Below are 20,188 nucleotides of genomic sequence, written 5' to 3'. Positions count from 1 at the left end.
TAATTTTAATAAAAAATGATTTGTACCTAAAAAGATGTTGTTGCGTCCTGGATCTGATGATACAAAGTGCTTGTTAAGGCTTCCAGATAATGAGACAATTACCACTGGATATATAGTGAGGGTGTAACGCACATACTCGTCGAAGACAAAGTTTTCAAGAATAAACCTTCGATGGGAAAACATTTAACAGGAAACAACAAATTAAAATATGGCAAACAGTGACAAGATGCAAAAAAACGTACATTGGCTCAAATAGGAAGTAACATCACTGGTGTAGGACTCATTTTTCTTTTCAAACAAAGACAGACACATGAAGATGGAGCATGGCTATTGTTAAATGAAATGCATAACCCAAAATTGATCTATCAGTTGTTTTCAACATGATGCCATCTTTTTACCAAAAATGCTAAATCATAGACAGCTGTTGGAGAAGCAACACCGAAAGCAAAAACAAGCAGCAGCTTTTTCCTAGACGTTTCAACGAAACTGACAAGCACTATCAGCATGTTTTTCGATTACATGAACTCTTTTAACCAATATTGTTCAATTGGTTCTTCATTTTCTTCCACCATAGTGTCTTTCCACCTTTCGCATCACATTCTGTACTAAGGGTCACAATCCTTAAACAACTGTGAAGTATTGTAGTTGTTTCTGCCATTTATACATATCACAAGCTTCCGTCACAAACATCCATTGTTCACTGTGCATGAAGCGCTATAGCTCAGGTGCTGCAAAATAGTACTTCACCTACACATAAATGGCGAACAACCTTAGGAGTAAAATTACAGGCGTGTTCTCTTACCTTCATAAACAAGACAGGTCCATGAGAACAGGGGAAGGGTAAGAGCTGCCCCCTCTTTGAAAAGTAGAATGCAAGAAATGAGGAGTTTAAATGTATATGTGTTAACTCAGAGCAGGGGCACCTTGACTAGAATCTGTGCTACTTATAGCTTAGACATACACTGGAAGTAGTTTGGTTTATGAACTAAATTAAAGTGAAAAGGTCTGCCACAAAGCATGAGTAATCACTTAAAAGTTGCCCAACGATCAGTCTTCCTGTTCATTTTGCACTTTTTGCAAGCAATTGATTTGATATATCTGGAGAGCTGCAAGTAAATGTATCGATTAGAGAGAGGAGGCTGAAGTAATGACCAGGAGACTTAATAAAGATGTAGATTTCTTCTTTATTTGGCAACCCCGAGCGAGGCCCAGGCAAGCAGCAATGTCACCAGCTCCAATGCATATCCCTAACATTCTAACACACATTAATAAGTACTGAGAACACTCTAAGTTTTCTGATTCTTAATTCCACAGAACCAGGACAATTCTTCCAAAGAGAAATACAAACAAAACAATACTACACATCCCCCTTCTTACAGAAAAAAGAGAAGACAATTGGAAGAAAAAAAAACTTTAAAATAAACTGGTGAGACTGGACAAGATAAAATGGAAATTATATATCACATACAGAGTCCTCAAGTCGCTTGGGTTTCACAATGGTTCTACCAAAGGTGCTAATTTACTTTCCGCTAAACTCACCTTGCCCAGAGCCAATGCACGGCTCAGAGCAAGCTTCATTCCTCAGATCATCTCCACCCTGAACACAAATATTGGAATCAACAAGATTGGAAGAAGACAAACCCTCAGTGTGGACATTAATCCACCAATAGTTCTGCTTGTGGTTGAGCATAATTCAACATGTGACAAGGAACATTCCTAACTAAAGATAAACGACTCATATGGCATACACTGCCATCAGTTAATCTCACTGTGTTGTTCATGACCTTGACAATTTGTCCAGGGGCACTAAATATGCTTTTACCTTTAGCTACCTTTCTATTGGATTTTACACAAACCCCTTGACCAACAGTCAACTTTACATCACGGACACCATGTTTCATTTTTTTTGTTCTTAAGTTGAGAAGGTAAAATACAACTCCTGATCTTTTTTGCATCCCACTCCACTTGTTTGCTTCTATTCATCCAACATGGGTTGACCTTAGAGTGAGGAATACAGCCTCTCATAACACCAAAGGGACTCTCACCTTTGGCATCGTGACTAGTAACCCTGTAGGTCCATAGCATTTTCTTAAGTTCACAATCAATATTTTTCCTGCTTTGATTAGTCATTTGCAACACACCCTTAATAATGCGGTTGATCCTTCCCACGGCACCATTTCCCCATGGATGATAGAGTGCAGTGCATCTATGTGAAATCCCTACCACCTCAAGAAATTCCTTAATTTCAACAGACTTAAATTGGACACCATTATCTGTAAGAATGGTTTTAGGGAAGCCTTCACGCAAAAATACACTGTCAAGGAATTTAATGACACAACTCGTGCCCACTTTATTGACATCTTTAAGTTCAATCCACCATGAAAACAAATCCACTAACATGAGAATATACCTCTGAGACTCATCAGACCACACAATGGGACCCATAATGTCCAATGCTTCATCATCCCAGGGAAGAGAAGTGCAACCTAAAGAGCTTAAAGGAGGGTTGAGGGTTTTCTGAGATTTATAAGAATTCTCACATTCCATGCACGATCGCACAGACCTCTCTGTTTCAATATCAATTTTAGGCCACAAATACAATGATTTGATGTTTTTCTTAGAACATGTTATACCAATGTGACCTTCATGACAAAGAATAACTTATTTTACTCCTTAAATTGTGAGGAGGAATAATCTTGTCCCCTATCACAACAAACAAACCATCAACTCCTAGCTCATTTTTAACTTCCCATAACGCTTTTAACTCACCAAGCAGTTTGGATTTAATTCAACCCCAACCACATTGATTTTTGGTCCTGACAAGGTTAAGAGTTTCATCCTCCTTTTGAGCTTTTTCCCACTCTTCTTTTTGTAAGCCTTTTTCATTGTCTTTCAAAAAAATACTCGCAACACACACATCATTCCAAGGACTGGCATCCACTTCCCTCAGAGGGAGAGACACTCTAATAAAAAAATCAGCAGTGACGTTCTTTTTGCCTGGAACATATTGTACATCATAAATAAAATTTTGTAGGCGCATGGAAAGTCTGGCAATTCTTGCAGACGCCCTAGATAAACCATCAGTAGTAAGCAATTTAGTGAAAGGCTTATGATCAGTTCGAACAGTAAACCTCCTTCCCTACAAGAATGTCAGAAAATGTTCTAAAGCCCATACGCAGGCAAGTGTCTCTCTTTCAATGACAGAGTATTTTTGTTCCGTGGGGGAAAGTGACCTGAAGGCGAACGCTATCACAATTTCTGCGCATCAGTCATCAATTTGAGTGAGGACACTGCCCAAACCCTTACCACTCGCATCAGTGGTGACAAAGGTTGTGGCAGAGGGATTAGAAGCTTGTAACTCAGGAGATTCACTGATGGCACCCTTAATATCAAGAAAAGCATTTTGACTTTAGTTAGTCCACTCAAATTTGGACTTGTTCTTTAATAAAGTATGCATTTCATAGGTTCGTTCTGAAAACTTTTCAACAAATTTACAGTAAAATTCTGCCAAGCCCAGAAATGAGCGTAGCTCCTCTTTGTTCTTGGGAGATGGAGCTTTGTTGATTGCTTCTACAAGTTTCTCCTTTGGTTTGAAACCTTTCTCACTAATTTCATATCCCAGGTAAGTGACTTTTTTCAGCAAACTTACATTTACTAATTTCAGCAGTTAAAACTTTCATAAAAAGAATGTTGAGTACATTCCTTAAAATTTCATCGTGATGCTGTTTAGTTTTACCCGTAATCAAGAAGTCCTCTTGAAAAAATGTCCCCTCTTTTAAGTCACTGAAAAGTTCAAAAATAAGCCTTTGGAAGATGGCTGCTGCAGACGCAAAACCAAACTGCATAGGTTTGAATTGGAAGCATCTAAAGGGTGTGCAAAAGGCTGTAAGATGTTTACTTTTTTATCCAATACAACCTGGTGATAAGCAGCAGACACGTCTAAAGTGGAGAACCATTTGGTATTTCTAGTTAAAGTTAACATTTTGTCGATGCGTGGGAGAGGAAACTGATCCATGATGATGTTATCATTGAGAACTCTCAAATCCACACATAGACGCACCTTGCCATTGGCAAGTCTGGCTACAACTAATGGAGATACCCATTCAGAGGCTTCTATGGACTCTATAATACTAGCATCCAGCAATTTATTTAGTTCTGACTTACCTTCTCCTCTAACAACGAAGGGAATGTTGCGTGCTTTGTGAATTTTAGTTGTGGCTTCCTGTTTTAACCTAATAACATGAGCGAAACCCTTCAATTTTACGATTTTGACATTGCAGACAGCTGGAAATTCTTGTAAGACTCAGTTCTTAGTGTTCTCTCTGGACTGTTGGGATCTAGGATAATCTTCATTTTTTTCTGATCCTTCCAGCCCAAAACTGAGGGTTCCTCTTTAGCCACGTACAACTTACACAAGGCATTTCTACCCTTCAATCTGAAAACAAGTTGCCTAAAACCAATGACATCAATCTTCCCCCCAGTGTAGCTCACAAGGTTGCAGACCGTTACTACACAGAGATCCGAGTACCAGTGCCCCTCCTCTAATCCCAACCCTCTCTCTTAGTGGACCTCGCCTTTACTGACCGTCCTCTTTTCTCTCCCACCCCTTGCTGAGAGGACATAGTGAGTGTTTGTTGCCCCTCCCCCTATATGGAAATGCCCCATCTGCTCTTCAAAAACAACTATGAGCCTATATTTTACAAATAACAATCAATCAATAAGCTTTATTCAATCATAAAAAAAATCATAAAAGCACATCAACATAAACAGTATACAAAATTCATAGAAATACAAACCCAGATTAAAAGATGATAAACATAATAAAAACAGCCTAAAATATATATCCAACAGTTTAAAACAGTAGAGACTGCCTACAACGCAGGGTAAATTTAAGAAATGTTGCAATGCATGCACAAACCTCAGGGCAACAGAGCATCTGTAAATATAATAACGCAAGAATACATCTGGTCAATGTGGCACTCTGGAGTGGCGAGATTAAAAACCTTTTGGTATAAATATGATAAAATTTACAAATAATATACAAAGTTTGACAGGGTTTCTGGAGAGTGCTCAACACAAAGACAAGTATGGACAGCAGATGAATCAAATCGACCCAAGCGAAAGCAAAGCTGGCATCTAATGGGTCCAAACCTAAATCTAGGCAGGATTAATTTATCCCACGTGTTGGTTACCATGTCGATGTACGGCTCCAAACCTTGTGTTGTTTGAATCAACATATAATCTTTTTTTGCGGGTTTCTGAAGTTCAACCTTCCCTCTTGCCTGGCATCCATGAAATTTATTTTAAGCCAGTGTTTATCCATTGCAGATACCAATTCCGGGTTTAAGAAGAAAGAGGGCCAACTAGCTTAGTGCAAACATCCTTGGCATAGCATAACCAATGGATCCAGAGGCCCCTACACAGGATAAGCAGTCCGTTATACTCTCCTTGTTATAAACAACCTCAGGATGGCACCAAAAGGAACAGACAACATTAAGGGGTAAAGTTCATATCATCCTCGACATAAGATAACCCAAGTTCCTCGTGGACTGCGTAAGTTGGTGACCTGACTGAGAGATCCAGAATGTGACTGCATACTTTTGTTTTCCTCACCCTGCAGACATTTGACAACCTTAGAACCCCACACACCAGATCGATAAGTTAGAGTGGGTAAGCATTTTCTTTTATAAAGTTCAATAAGTGACACTATAAGCTTTTTATCAATTGTTGGGAACAAAGTTAAATAAAAAATCAACAGAACTGCAAAACTTCAACCTTGCCTCCTGAAAATCTAAAGTAACCACCAAATAAGGACATTTGTGTATTCTTGCAATTGGGGAACAATGTAGCGTGATACACAGTGGCCTAAGGTTCCTAGGGATACAGCCCATTTCAAATGTTTTGGTTAGGTTGGTGGCCAGGCCTAGATCGTCCATAAAGCAAACAAAAGCGTGTAGAAGGGTTTGGAGCCAGTCCGATGTTCTAGATAGTAATACAGCATCATCCACATGTAACAGGACACGTGGCACTACCTTTCACAGTTGGCATGTCCCTGCTCTTGCTAACAAGGGGCGAGTCTATCCCATTGATGTATTATGGAATTAAGATGGGCACTAAGACACGGCCCTTTTGAACTTCTCGTTCCAGACTAAAGGACTCTAAGCATTTGCCGTTTGCCTAGCATCTTACAGAGGCCTTAAGATCAAGATGGAAAGCTTGTAAAAAACGAAACCAAACCACTATCAACCCCCATTGACTCTAATATGGCCCACAATTTGGATCTGACTACACTGTACTCACAAGAGATCCTTAAAGGCTAGATAAATGGGACTCCATTGGCAATCATGTACATACTTATCAGGAGGTGCAGGTCAAGGCTCTACTCCAATGTACCTAAACCGGACCTAAAACCATACTGCACTCTGGATATCATATGATTGTCAGGCACCCAAGATGTTAATCTTTTAAGAATAGCCCTATCTAGGACTTTCACAAAGGAATCTAACAGGGAAATCGGCCTATAGCACAGGGGGAATCATACTGTTCCCCTTTTTTTTTATTTTTAAAAAAGGGGCTATGATGGGTAAATCCAGTTCAGGGAGCCAAATTAGCATTGCTTGCCCACAGAGCCACCGCAGGTTTATAGAGGCCCATGGGCACCCCATCTGGACCTGGGGCTTAAATTGCAAATCTAGAAAAGATAACCACAGGAACCTCCTCCAGAGAAAATTCAGTTTCAATGAATAACATGGGACAGTATTCATTTGACACTAACCTTGTCTGTAAAAAAATTAAAAGGTATAATTGTAAAAAATAAATAAAACATTAGCAGAGGCGTGTAGTGGAAATGTGAACAGGTAGTAAATACCTACAAAATTTCCCTGAAAGGCTGTGTCTTGCCCTGTTATATATCATTCATTGTTTCAGTCATCGTCTGATTTATGATATGTATGTCCAGATGTACCTATTCATTTATAGTAAATGTACCTTCCTGATAACGTTATGAAACAATTGTTATTAATGAGAACAGCTGTTTCATAGGAGCAGTTTGTTTTTTGCTCCAATTGCAATGTATTTTTTGGTGTGTCTGCCTTAAATTTTAAAGTGCACGGAAATTAATGCTTTATTTTCATGTGTAAGGGACGTTTTATCTTGAAAGTGAACACTGGCTTTTGGTCCTCTAAGATGTCATTTCAGTGCTTGGAGGTAAATGCTCAAAGCTTTGAGGACGTTTTGATAAGCTCCAACATTGTTTTAATTAACTCAGAGCTCTATGGATGTTCATATTGACAATAGTTTGCTTAGCCATGGAGGGTGGGATGTCTTCCCCTGTATAAATACTTTGCTTATGCTGGAGAACTAGAGGTGCACATGAAGACACAGAACCCACCACTGCAGTAACAAAGAGCAACATAGAGCTTTAGACCGCTGGGGGTCCACTGAGTTGGAATCAGTTAGGTCAGAGTAGTGTCTTGGAAGGCAGATAGGTGTGGGGTAGAGCGTATTGCATCCTAAAGTGTTTTCACTGTGAGTTCCCAACGTCAGGAACATCTGTCTGTGGGAAGCACTGGAAACAGCAGTAGTGCAAATGTTCGGTTAGACATATGTTAAGTCAGGGTAGCTTGACAGCCTGTGGATCTGGGACAGACTTGGAAGGGATGGGACACATAATAACATCGTAAGTCGACGCGGAAGACTCAGGATGCCCTCAATCACAAACACGGATGGGTAGGCTGAGGCCTAGATTTTGCCAGTCATCTGACCTGTCATTGATCACTGATCTCCCACCTGTTATGTTATGTTATGTTAACGAATCTTATAAAGCGCATGGTTACACTTAGAACCGTGTGTCCCCGCGCTGCGATGAGGCAGCAAGAGCAGGTACTGAGGTCTATTCAGGAGGGAACAGGAGAGTCTTTAATTTCTTCCTAAAAGTGCCTTCAACCTCGCCGCCAAAACCTGGAACACCCTCCCCATCCTTCTACGGCAGACCCAGGACCTACTCACCTTCAGGAGGCTACTCAAGACCTGGCTATTTGAGCAGTAGCAGACCCCCCCCCCCCCCCCCAGCGCCTTGAGACCCTCACGGGTGAGTGGTGCGCTTTACAAATGTTTGATTGAAGGTTGATGGAGGTGAGGCAGGTTCTTTCATGTTTAAGGCTAAAGTGTGAGCATCATCCTGATTCTTTTCATGGCTGTTCTCTTTTTAAGCTTTGTCAGTGCATTTGGATATTTTCTGCAGGTATTTAGCCTTGCCTCAGTTCTTTGGAGGTTTTTATTCCTATATGATATTTTCTCCTGAATTTTTTGACTCTTTGGAAAACACTCCCTAGCTTTGTGTAATGCATCGGCTGGCTGGCAAAGTGGCTACAAAGGGCACTCACCCTGACCTCAGCTTCAGGGAACGTGCGACCAAGCCGAGAACCCCGGCATCCAACGCTTAAGAAAATGGGTTGAAGAACGGGGTCATAACATTAGCTTCAATTACTGGATTCATTTTAGCAGCATCATTCACAAGTGTGACAGGTCTCTCATGATCTATTGGATGCAACAAATAAAGCTTTATAAAATAGGCATGTGTTTGTCAAACTTAAAAAATTATACTTTTTGGACAGAACTGATGTAAGAATGAAAATCACTTTTGTGAGCGAGTAAAGTTAGATGCATATTTATCTATATTAGGATGCGACAAGTCAGCTCATAGTTTGATAAAAGACCATAAAATGTGGTTGCTGAGAGCTGTGATATGTGCTAAAAGAGATCTTCTGGGAAATGGAAGCTCATTAGGAAACCTAGGGCAGAAGTGGGACTGGCGGGTTTGGTACATTTCACAAGCGTGTACAGGGCATCCTTCAGAGTGGAAATCAATATGTAATATTTTGAGGATATTTAGTTCAGCTTGCTAGAAGTATACATTTCTAACTATAATGATAGGTCGTGTGAAATTGTACTGCATGGTAAATATCCCAACAATTGCTTTCCTTCCTTATCTATTTTCCTGTCTTGATTGCTAGGTCTATTCCTGCTTTTTTCCTCTATAAATCTTTCAGCGTATATGAGAATCACGAATGAACCAATATTGAATGTTCTTGGAAAATACATTTGCCATATATAGATATATTGTAGAAAGAAGAGTTATTCATGAGAAGAAGATAAAATGCTTATTGGCTAAATGTAAACGCTAAAAGGTCTTATACAAATGAATTAAGAAAGTATAAGAAACATAACTGCTTAGAAGAAAATGCATTATTTACCTTGTATAACAGTATTTATGAAGACTGCTATAATCTACCCACATTAGGAATATCTTCCAGGCATTCTGGATCTGAAATTCTTTTCTCTAGCAATATCTTCCCATCACTGCAGGTCGCACAATTTGGTTTCAACTGTGACTCCACCTGTTAAAGGCGTGAACGAGTAGACTCGTCTCAGTTTCTGGTGCTTTGTTCCAGTGCCAATGAGGCGTGTGGAGAGGAACTGAGAGAACAGCTACAACAGCCACAAGGTAACATATGATTTGTTTGCCTATCCTGATATCTTATTAATCGTGGCACTACCTTCCGGAGGAGGAGAAGGGAAAGAGAGAACAGAAGATAGTAACCGCTGGAAATACTATTACTGAAGGTAATGTAACTTTCTACAGACAGCTACTTCTCCCTGCAGGTTCCTCACCTAATGAGGCGGGATTCAGAAGTGGCTTTTAATGAAGGAACACGCGAAATGGAGCCCAGCAGAATCCTGACATAGTATCCTTTGCTGTGTGCTTGATCTGTAGCTCAGTGTTGTTTAGCAAAGGTATGCAAATGACCACTAGGCTGCTCATGAGATGACAACCATCAGAAGATCTGCAGTGAGACTCATGGAATCAGCGATTGTCCTTGTGGACGGGACACAGATGCCAGCTGGAGGGTATCTCTTGGCCAAGACATAGCATATTTGAACACAAAGGGTAACCCAATGTGAAATGTTGAGGTTGGTCACCACTTTACCCTTCTTAGCTCTGACAAAGCACCTAAAGGGCAGATCATCATGCACTCCATCCATTTGTGTGGGGTCCACTAATTGGTGCGTGTACACCAGCACCGGCCCCTGAAGGAGTAGAAAGAGAAACTGAAATAGAAATGTTCTAGAGTTAATGGTGTAAAGGAGAAAAAAATGGTAAAATTAAATAATAGACTTTATAAGCAGTAAGGGCTACCTTCTATTTGTAATCCTGCAATGGTATTCAAATACAGATTATTTAACCTTAAGACATCTACAGACAAAGAATCCAAAGAATATCCGCATATTGGTTGGCCTTTTCAGATGTAAAGTAGAACCTGATTTTCTGGACTTGACTAATCTATGTTAGTGTTCATATAGGTAATTCCAAGTTTATGTGCTTATTTGTATTTTCCTAGATTCACTGTTCAGTCCATTCTCAACCAGTTCAGAACACTGGCTCTGAATAAACACTAGGTTGATAAAATCCCAGCTAATGTCTCTGACCTTCTACAGCTGTGTTTTTGCTGTTTATCAGTTGTGTTTGTATCTGTTGCAGTTTTTCTTATTTTCATTTTCAATAAGTCATTCCTCTCCTGATGACATGAATGAGAACAAAGGACATGTTTAGATGATTCTGCTACCAGAGCCTGAAGCCTTCCTTTTCCCTATCTGGCCTCAGACTGAGTTATAGCTCAGGGCACAGATGTTCGACAGAGGCAAGTTGAGAGATCAGGTAGTCTGCACATTGCTTCTGTAAGTTTGAGGTTAATGCACACCCTGACAGTGTGTGTGGAAAGCACCTCTCCTGAAAGTCAAAGTGTACTTCTTCTCTTGTAAGGGGAAAGAGCTAGAAAATACCTTGATGAAGCAGCTTGAAGCTGTCATGAGAAACTTTTAGATTTCACAGATAGGATTACCTTGGTTCTGGGCAGGTCTGAAGGAGTTAGTCGGTGTTGACCCTGCTCTTCTACTAGAATGCAATGTATCATCTGAACAATGCTAAAAGGCAAACAGTGCAATGCCACTCTTATGAAGGTTTGCTAAAGATGAACTACATGACTGCCTTAACTACATGACTGCCTTCAAATTTCATGTGGCTAGTACATCTTTTATAACTGAAATGAGTAAATGCATGTATGCATCTTCGGTAGGTAGTGTGTTTTCTCCGTAGATATTTTTTGTCATGACAGGCAGACTTAGGGAATGTCTACTCAAATGTTATCGCCAAGGTCCCTATTGAATGTGTTCTTCAACTCTAGAGAGATGGAAGTGACAACTGGATTAACCTTACAGTGAGGAAGAGTTCACAACAGATCATCCAGAAGAGGCAAGACCTCTATAAGTAACTTCTTCTTCACTATCATTTTAACCATCGAGGGTTGATTCTTGGAAAGGATAAATTATTTTCTCCAGGGGTAGGAATTAACAATTTTTGCTCACTGGGATCTAGAAACAGGATTGGGTTTCCATAATGGCTTCTAAATCCATATTCACCCCTTTGATGTTCCAAGGACAAGCAAGCCTAGTACAAGGCCTAAAACAGCTGCTATTCTTTTATTTAAATATACTCGACAAAAGGGACCAGGAATGATTTGTCTGGACCTAAAAGATGCACATTTGGTAATCTACATATTCCAACAGAATCAGAGGAACCTACAGTTCCTTAAGGAAGAGCAGGTCTAGCAGTTCCTCTGTATCCATCCTCCTTTTCTTAGCTTCTCAACATTTTACCAAAGTTCGTCTCAACAGGGGTGGGCACCTGGCCATCATCTAACCAACTGCCATCATGCCAGTGGCAGGAAGTAATCGGCACTCAAATTACAATTATTTAATGGTAAATGTCAATTATTTCAGTAATTCTACTTTTTAAAGCATGTAGTTTCTGGGTTTAATTGTAGACACAAAAGTGGTCACCGGATTCTTCCTCTCAGCAAAGCCCACATAGCTTAAGTAGGGAAGATCTCTCTGCAAGAAGAAGCTACTCCAATAAGCTTTCCAGGCATACAGGTACTTTTCATAAGGTCCTTCCACCACAGGGTTCTCCAAGGTCTACACTATTAATCTCAATAAGGATAAAGATGTGAGTGGAGATCTTAATGTCCCACACTGCAGCAACAGGTGCCCTCCTCTGCAGGGAAAGACTGAAGCCGGCTCCTGGTTGCCTGTGCAAGAAGGGCACTCCCCTCTTGTATGCTGTTGAGGCAGCCACCATGAGTTATATATGGTGCCTCAACTGTGACACTGTTGTCTCTTACTGGCTGCCCAGCTCTCAGCCCTGAAGGCCTCATTCCTGGAGAGTTGAGTGCCTCCCATTAATTTTTTGAAAATGGAGGCTCCATCGCCGATGCCCCCCAACCCACCGATCACACTTCTATACACATGTGAGGAACTAAGCTGGAATGTCAAGGCGAGGTCCTAGAGGGAATTCCAAAGATTTTGGAGTAGACGCCTCACCCACTAAATAGTGGCATGCTTCATTATCGGGGTCTATGCACACCCTGGTAGGATGGTACCACCAGAGCAGATTCAACCAAGGTTGGGAGTTCTTATTTAAATTGTGACTGGATTTCTAAGCAGGGATCCAGAAGGAAAAACAATAAAATGTCTAGGTTATACCCAAGGAAATTCTATTTATTAGTTGGTTAACCTAGACATGGATAAACGCAGTTTGCGGGCCTGTTTGAGAATCAATGACTCAATCATCCCCATTTATGCCAATATGTTTCGGCTACCATTTAAAACCCACACGGGTCTGATGACTTCGCCTAAGCTGCTAACAACCCTGCCTATCTACTCATTTGTTCCATGTGTAGTTATGAGGCCTAAGGCTCTCAACTTCTTTTGGAACCCCTACTGGAAAGTCCTAGGGACAATAATACATGTGTCACATAGTTATTTCTAGGACTGCAAATGTCTGTTAAAAACGATCAACTTTAATGACAGCATGTGCCGGTGGGGGGACACCTGGATTAAGTGGCCACCAACCGGTATAAAGCACCCCTCTATATCAGATTAGTTCCTAGTTAAAAGATATTTCATATGGTGTGATATAAAATGATGCTATAAAGTGGAAGTATGGCAAACCATTGCAAGAGTACACGGCACACGTAAGCATGCACATTACAACATTACAAAAATCATGCGGGTTCTATCACACATCTTACCCTAATTGCAGGTGGTTCAGGGAATCATGTGCATCTGATGGGGGCAAGTTCCTGTAGTCATACACTTATGACAGAAGCATAACATTATTAATGGTACTGATCACTTCTTGGGACTACATTGGCTATGCAATGAAAACACAAGTTTCTTCACCGGAGCCTATGCGGCAACCCATGGTATGCTGGTCAAGGAGATAGCCCCCACTACAGTTGACACCCATTAATTTCTACGCCTATAAAAGGTGTCTAGAAACCCAGTACTTCACCATAGCTGGATGGTTGTGAACTACAGGCTGGAGGTCTTTCTGCAACTTCTTCTCTTGCAGTGCTTCTGTGCATTTTCATCTTCATCTGCTGAGATTGTTCCCAACCATTCTTGTGATGCTGCATACCTGGCTTCTTCTGCCTCCTATTGCCTCCTGCTCCTTATGCCTGGATTCATTCTTTCGAGTATTTTTTTTTTTTTTTTTGTTGAAACCGTTTATTACAAAATTCAAAGAATATACAAAGATGGGCCTACAACCTTCAGGCCGGCCGCTAGCAAACAAGAGGAGCATAAGATACACACAGTAGAACGCAGGCAGCGGCAAAGGGAAACATACAGGAGTCAGCCGCGTTGATGGCCACACCATACGGACCCCACATGACGGTTTCTTTTAAACATAAATAACAACAAACAAAATCCAACCACAAGGCAACCCACGATCGAAAACAGCAGCATGTGCTCCCCTAGAAGGGGGACCCTACCAAACCATAGGAGTATCAAGGGGGGGGAGAAGGTCAGAACAGGGACTGGGTGGACTCAGTGCCCGGTACCGGAGAGCTAAACCGGCTAAGGGGACGGGGCAGCTTACCTCTCGCTACATACACCACCCTTTCCCGGAACATGCACCAGTCCATATTTTCCTTCCAGGCTGAAACAGTCGGGGGCCTCTGGGAACCCCACAGCTGAGCAATATCGCGCTTGGCCACCATATATCCCAGAGTCACCCACCACGTCTGTGGCGCCGAATAGTCGGTTGGTTCCCACACGTTCAACAGGCATCTCCTCGCTTCGGGCAGCAGCGGCACACGCGTAACCACCCGCAGGACCTCATGCACACCACGCCAGAATCGCTCCACCTCTGGGCATTCCCACAAAATATGAAGAAAGGTCCCCAATGAACCACACCCACGCTTACACAACCCGTCCACAGCATAGCCCATTCGCAATAGCCTTGGCCCCGTTATGTAGACCCTATGGAGTATCTTGAGCTGGACGAAGCGAAGGCGGGCCGGTATGGCCACCTCTTTCGGGGAGGCCACCGCAGAGACCCAGTCCTCGTCATCCAGCTCCAATCCATCGGCAACCCAAGCCTCGCGAAGATCAAGCAGCAATCCCACGCGGTCATTGATCAGTTTTTTATAGATTAACGAGATCGTGCTTTCCGGAACATGTCCATCCAGCACTCTATCTTCCAGAGGGGAGTACTCCGGGATGGAGGCAACGTCCGGGAAGGCGGAGCATAGTGCATGACGGATCTGCATATACCGAAAGTACTCCCTGTCTTGCAACTGGAATTCCGTCTGCAGCATCCCGAACGTTTTGAATCCCCCCCTCGTCCAGAGATCCCCCACCCTGCTAATGCCTATCATGTCCCACTTCTCGAAGCCCTTCGAGGTCCACAGGGAGCCCAACTGCTCAGATGCGTACAGTGGTGACGCCCGGGTCAAACGATCCTTCCACCCCATCGCTACATTAGCCGCGTGCCACACTCTTACCATGACACGCGTGGGGCCCGTAAGACGTGCGTCGAGCGAGCTGGAGTAGAGCGCTCGATTATAGTCACCACCCGGCAGTAGCATCTTATCCATTTCAAAGGCCGGGTTTAGGGCGGGCCCGTATAGGCCGTGATTAATCGCAGCCAGCTGGGAGGCCCAATAATACCGTTTAATATCCGGGAGGGCAATCCCCCCGTCATACCACGGGAGCGTCAGCTTCGCCAGGGCGATACGCGGTCTCCCGTCCCAGAACAGGCGGCGTTGCAAGCTCTCCACCTCGCGGAAGTAGCGCGCCGGGACGTGGTCCATTGTATTCTGCAGAGCGTACAGGAAACGCGGCAGCGACATCATCTTAAACAATGCCGCCCGGCCGAGCGGCGAGAGCGGCAAACTCCGCCAACGCACGACATCCTCCTTCAGGCGCTGGAGGGGGGGCAGCAGGTTTCGATCATACCGGGCCTCCGCGTCTAGGGTGATGAAGATACCCAGATACCTAAATCCCTGCGGGGCGATCTGGATAGGACAGCCCCGCGGAAGGATAGGAGCCTCCCCAGAGAGAACATACACGCACGATTTAGCCCAGTTGATGACGAGGCCGGAGTTACGACCAAATGAGTGCAATACATCAACCAGGACTATCAGTGATTTACGTGGGGAAGCCAGGTACAGGAGAATATCGTCAGCATATAGAGACACGCGGTCCTCATACTCGGGGGTCCAGCGGAGACCACGAATAGAAGGTTCCCACCGCAGCCACTCCGCCAGGGGCTCCAAGGCAAGCGCAAAAAGAAGCGGCGATAACGGGCAGCCCTGCCGCGTGCCCCTGCCCAACTCAAACGGAGCCGACACTCTACCGTTCACAACCACCTGCGCCAGTGGGCCAGAGTACAACAATTTAACCCAGCTGATAAACCCTGGGCCAAACCCAAATTTCGCGAGCGTCGCCCAAATATATGGCCATTCAAGTGTGTCAAACGCCATAGTGGCGTCCAAGGATGCCAAGATGGCCGGCTCCCGCATGAACGGGACACGTGCGAGCACCCCATGCAAACGCCGCAGGTTAAGCGCTGTGTTACGATGGGGGATAAAGCCGGACTGGTCCTGGTGGACCAAGTCACACACCACGCCGACCAGCCGATTGGCCAGAACCTTGGCGAGAATTTTGGGCTCCGCATTCAATAACGAAATGGGTCGATAGGATGTGACCAGGTCCCGAGGCCTCCCCTCCTTGTGGATAACCACGATGGTAGCCAGACGCTGGTCTAGCGGGAGGGAACCCACCGAGTGGGCCGCAAGGAACATAGCACGGAGATGCGGCGCCAGCGTATCCGGTCGCAGCTTATACAACTCGATGGGAAGACCATTAGGACCCATGGCCTTGCCGGAAGCGACCGAGCGTATGGCGAGGGCAATTTCTTCGGAGGTTGGAGCGGCGTCCAACAACACTCTGTCCTCCTCAGAAAGGGAAGGCAGCGCGATATCTCTGAGCAGGGCATGGGAATCCTCTTCAGAGCGGGAAGACACTGGAGAATATACCCCACGGAAATAGTCCGCGAAGCAGGAGACAATTTCCTCCGGTTCAGTGACACATACACCATTCATTTTCTCAATCAACGGGACAACACGACTCGCTCTCTCTTTTTTATCCAGCCACGCAATCAATTTACCAGCCTTATCACCCACATCATACAGTCTCCCCTGTTGCTCCCTACTGAGGCCCCTGGCCGCCTCCGTGACGAGGGCCTTATAGGCCGCTTGCTTGAGTTGGAGAACATGTAATTTATCCTCCGTCACCCCACGTTCTAGATCCCCCTCCAACTCGGTTATCTCAGCTTCAACACGGGTCACCTCCTCCCGCTCGCGCCTCCGGGAGTGGGAAATAAGGGACAGGGCTTCTTAAACGCCTCCCACAGTGAGACCGCCGAAGACACAGACCCCACATTCTCGTCAAAATAGCGCTTAAGGGATTTAATCAGTTCTGCCCAAATGGTGGGGTCACGCAGGTACCAGGGATTGATCGGGGCCACTCTACCCTCTCCCCTCGGCAAAACATCAAAGTGCAACAAGAGCGGAGAGTGGTCCGAAATACCCCGTGCCAAATGGCGCACTTCTCCCACCCTCCCTACATAAGCCGCAGGGACCAGGACATAATCTAGCCGTGAGAGACTACCATGGGCCCCTGAATGGAAGGTGTACTGTAGCTGCGTGGGATGTTTTAGACGCCAACAATCCACCAGCCCTAGGGTATCCAAGAGGCCAGATAACCACTCTTGGGCCCGGGGGAGATCCTTAGGGGGGTGACGATCCACAGTTCCGGAAACAACAGCATTAAAATCCCCCCCCACCACTAGAATCCCCTCCGGAAGGCCAAGGAGGAGGCGCCCCAGGTCCGCAAAGGTGGTCGTCTGCAGCCCCGGTGGGACATATACTGACACAAAAACGATCGCTCTGCCCTCCAGTCTGCCCACCAAAACCGTGTAACGTCCCCTATCGTCATGGCGCACCTCATCAATCTCCAACGGGAGCGAGTTTTTAACCATAATGCCCACACCCCTTGAACCGGACGTGAAGCCCGCATGGGCCACAAGGCGGTAGCCCCGTCGATTCATAGCGCAAAAGGAATTGCCAATGAGGTGCGTCTCCTGCAGAAAATCTATATCGGGCGAAATTCGCTTCAAGAACTGCAGGACCACACCTCGTTTTATCCTGTCCCCCAGTCCATTAACATTCCAGGACAACAAACTCAGTCCCCTACCCCCCATCATAAACAGAAGTCATCACTCGTCCCCCAGAGAGCACTGTAGAGATAACACAAAGATACGTTTGCCTTGTGGTGGAAACGAACAACACCCCACCCCAACCCACCCATACCAACAAAACTCCCCCCACCCTGCATGAGCCCGGACAGCCCCCCCAACTTGCAGTGTGCTTGTCGCCCCTATAAAAGAAACTAACTAGACCCCCTAGAGGAGGAAAGAGTACCCCTTCTAGACCCCACACAACCTCCATGGGAGGGGAATGTACAAAGACAGACGCTCGATCGAAAGTAGCATCGTATTCGTCCTGAGTGAGGCCCAGTATCGACCCCTCAGTCCCGATCCAGTGGGCCGCCTCCTCCCGCCGCCCCCCCCCCGCCATCTCGATCACGATCCCCAGACAGAGTGTCCAGCCAGTCCCCTGCCGCTTCGGGACGATCAAAAAAGTGCGTGCGACCATCCACCTCCACTCGCAGCTTGGCCGGGAAGAGCATGGCGTACTTTAAGTTCAGGTCCCGGAGTCGGCGTTTAACGCCGAGGAAGCTCAGTCTTTGCTTCTGGACCGCCTGGGTGAAATCAGGGTAAAAGTTCACCTCCATATTGTCCAACTTAACCGGCCCATGTAGTCTGGAAGCTTGCAGGATAGCGTCTCTGTCCCGAAAGTTAAAAATCCGGGCAATGAGAGGTCGCGGAGGGGCTCCGACCTTCGGCCTTCCCCCGGGAACCCTGTGGGCCCTCTCCACAGCAAACAATTTACTCAGGCCCCGAGGCTGGAGATGGGTAGCAATCAGGTCCTCCACAAATAGATCCGCCGCCGCTTCCTCCCGTCCCTCGGGCACTCCGATGATGCGGACGTTATTCCTCCGGGCCCGACTCTCGGAATCCTCGAGGCGCCGATCCATAAGTGCGCTCGCCTGACTTAGCCGGCGTACCTCCAGTTGTAGTGCCGCCACCTCAGTCGTAAGGCCCGATGCGGTGTGGGCCAAAGAGTCAACTCGATCGTTGGTCTTGGAAAGATCGGCCCTCACCAGGCCAACGTCTACAAGGACCGCATCGATCTTCTGTGCCAGGGTGTCGAACCGCTGGCCCACCGAGGCCTTCATCTCAGAAATGGCGCCCATGACGTCGTGGAGAGTCAGATCCGTGGGCAAGTCCGGGGCATCAGAGGGGCCCTCAGGGGACTTGTGCGGTCCGCCGGGAGATCCCCTCTGGAGGGTATAGCGGTCCATGCTGTTGGCCGGATGGACGGTGCCACGTCGGGTCGACTTGGTCTTTGACCGATCCCCATCTTGTTTCGTGGCCATCGCCGCTGGTCCCACAATCGAGCCAGCAACGTCGTAGAGGGAAGGCAATCAGGGCCACAAGCTCCGGGGGGGCCACCCCAGATCGGCGGGGTGGGCCACAGCAGGCAGGCAGGCCGGGTCCCCCAGCGAGGCCACACCAACACAAAAGGCTCCGCGATCTCACTTGCAGAAACGGCGAGAAAGCGAAAGCGAAAGTGCGGGGTACGCGACTCGCCAGGCCCGGCCCGCCGTTGTTGTTCACTTTGCCACTGGGTCACCCCCCAATGCAAATCCGGGGTTCGGCGAGAAGAAGGCCGCAAACCTCAATCGGTGCTCACTCCGGCACCCGGGGTCCAATTCGAGAACGGAAAACGGGTTCCACCTCAGCTCAGGCTCACCAACACAGTCCCCTCAATCGAGGCAGGATGAATTCAGGATAAATGTAGGAGGTTGCGGAGGTCCTCGGGAGCCTCGCACCTACGCAGCCATCTTGGTTGCGCGCTAGGCTCCTCCTCATTCTTTCGAGTATTTAATACTTATTTTAATTTTAGTTAGCGTTGGTACCTTGCTTTGCATGGCTGTGTCTGAGGCTTGCCCTCTAAAGTACTATAGGTCTGATTAGGGTTTAGTTAGTTTATTTGGCTTCACAGATGTTATGTTGCCATAATTCTTCCCTTCTTCTATGTCTCCTTGATTGTCTCCTCCCAATGTAGTCCATCCTCCTGGGAAGGGTATGAGCAATATGTTGGTGTATTGATGATTCTTACCCTTTGCCAATACAGCCTGGGCTTTTAATAGGCATCATAAGCTGGAAGCTCCACCAATGCTTTGGTCAGCATAATTTGCTTTTGGCACCTTCCCCACTGTATTGATGTACATTTCCCATAACATAGAGCACGTGCATGGCTTCTGAGGTAATTCGTCTTGTAGTTCGGGGGGGGGGAGGGGGGCAAAACTCAACTGGTGACATATTAAGATGGAGAACTGCAACAGCAGAGCTTTGTTTGCCCTCTGTTCCCATATTAATATTCAATCCATGATCAGAAAATAAGGTAAGGTGGTGGCGGGTGGTGGAGGGATAAGAGATTGCGGTGACCGAATGGGTGGAAAATGGATCTCTGAAAACACAAATTACCTGTAATTCCTGCTGGCTATTTTACGCTGAATAAACCTAACCATGAACCACACCAGGATCTCTGTTGTTCTCTGGATGAGTAAAATCTTATATTTCATTACTAAATAC

The 20,188-nt window shown here is 45.5% G+C and overlaps 1 protein-coding gene across 1 annotated transcript in view; it reads right to left on the bottom strand.

Moving 5' to 3' along the window:
* LOC146821545 (uncharacterized) overlaps nt 1–20,188 on the bottom strand; it is a 190,043-nt gene that overhangs the window by 10,232 nt on the left and 159,623 nt on the right. The window contains exon 6 of the mRNA XM_085612535.1: nt 27–166. Within this exon, the coding sequence (XP_085468661.1) occupies nt 27–166 (140 nt within the window). The remainder of the gene's footprint in view (nt 1–26; nt 167–20,188) is intronic.

This window comes from Triturus cristatus, chromosome 6, assembly GCF_964204655.1.
Source record: "Triturus cristatus chromosome 6, aTriCri1.1, whole genome shotgun sequence".
In the NCBI taxonomy this organism is placed as follows: Eukaryota; Metazoa; Chordata; class Amphibia; order Caudata; family Salamandridae; genus Triturus; species Triturus cristatus.
This window is presented reverse-complemented; position numbering and strand designations above follow the sequence as displayed.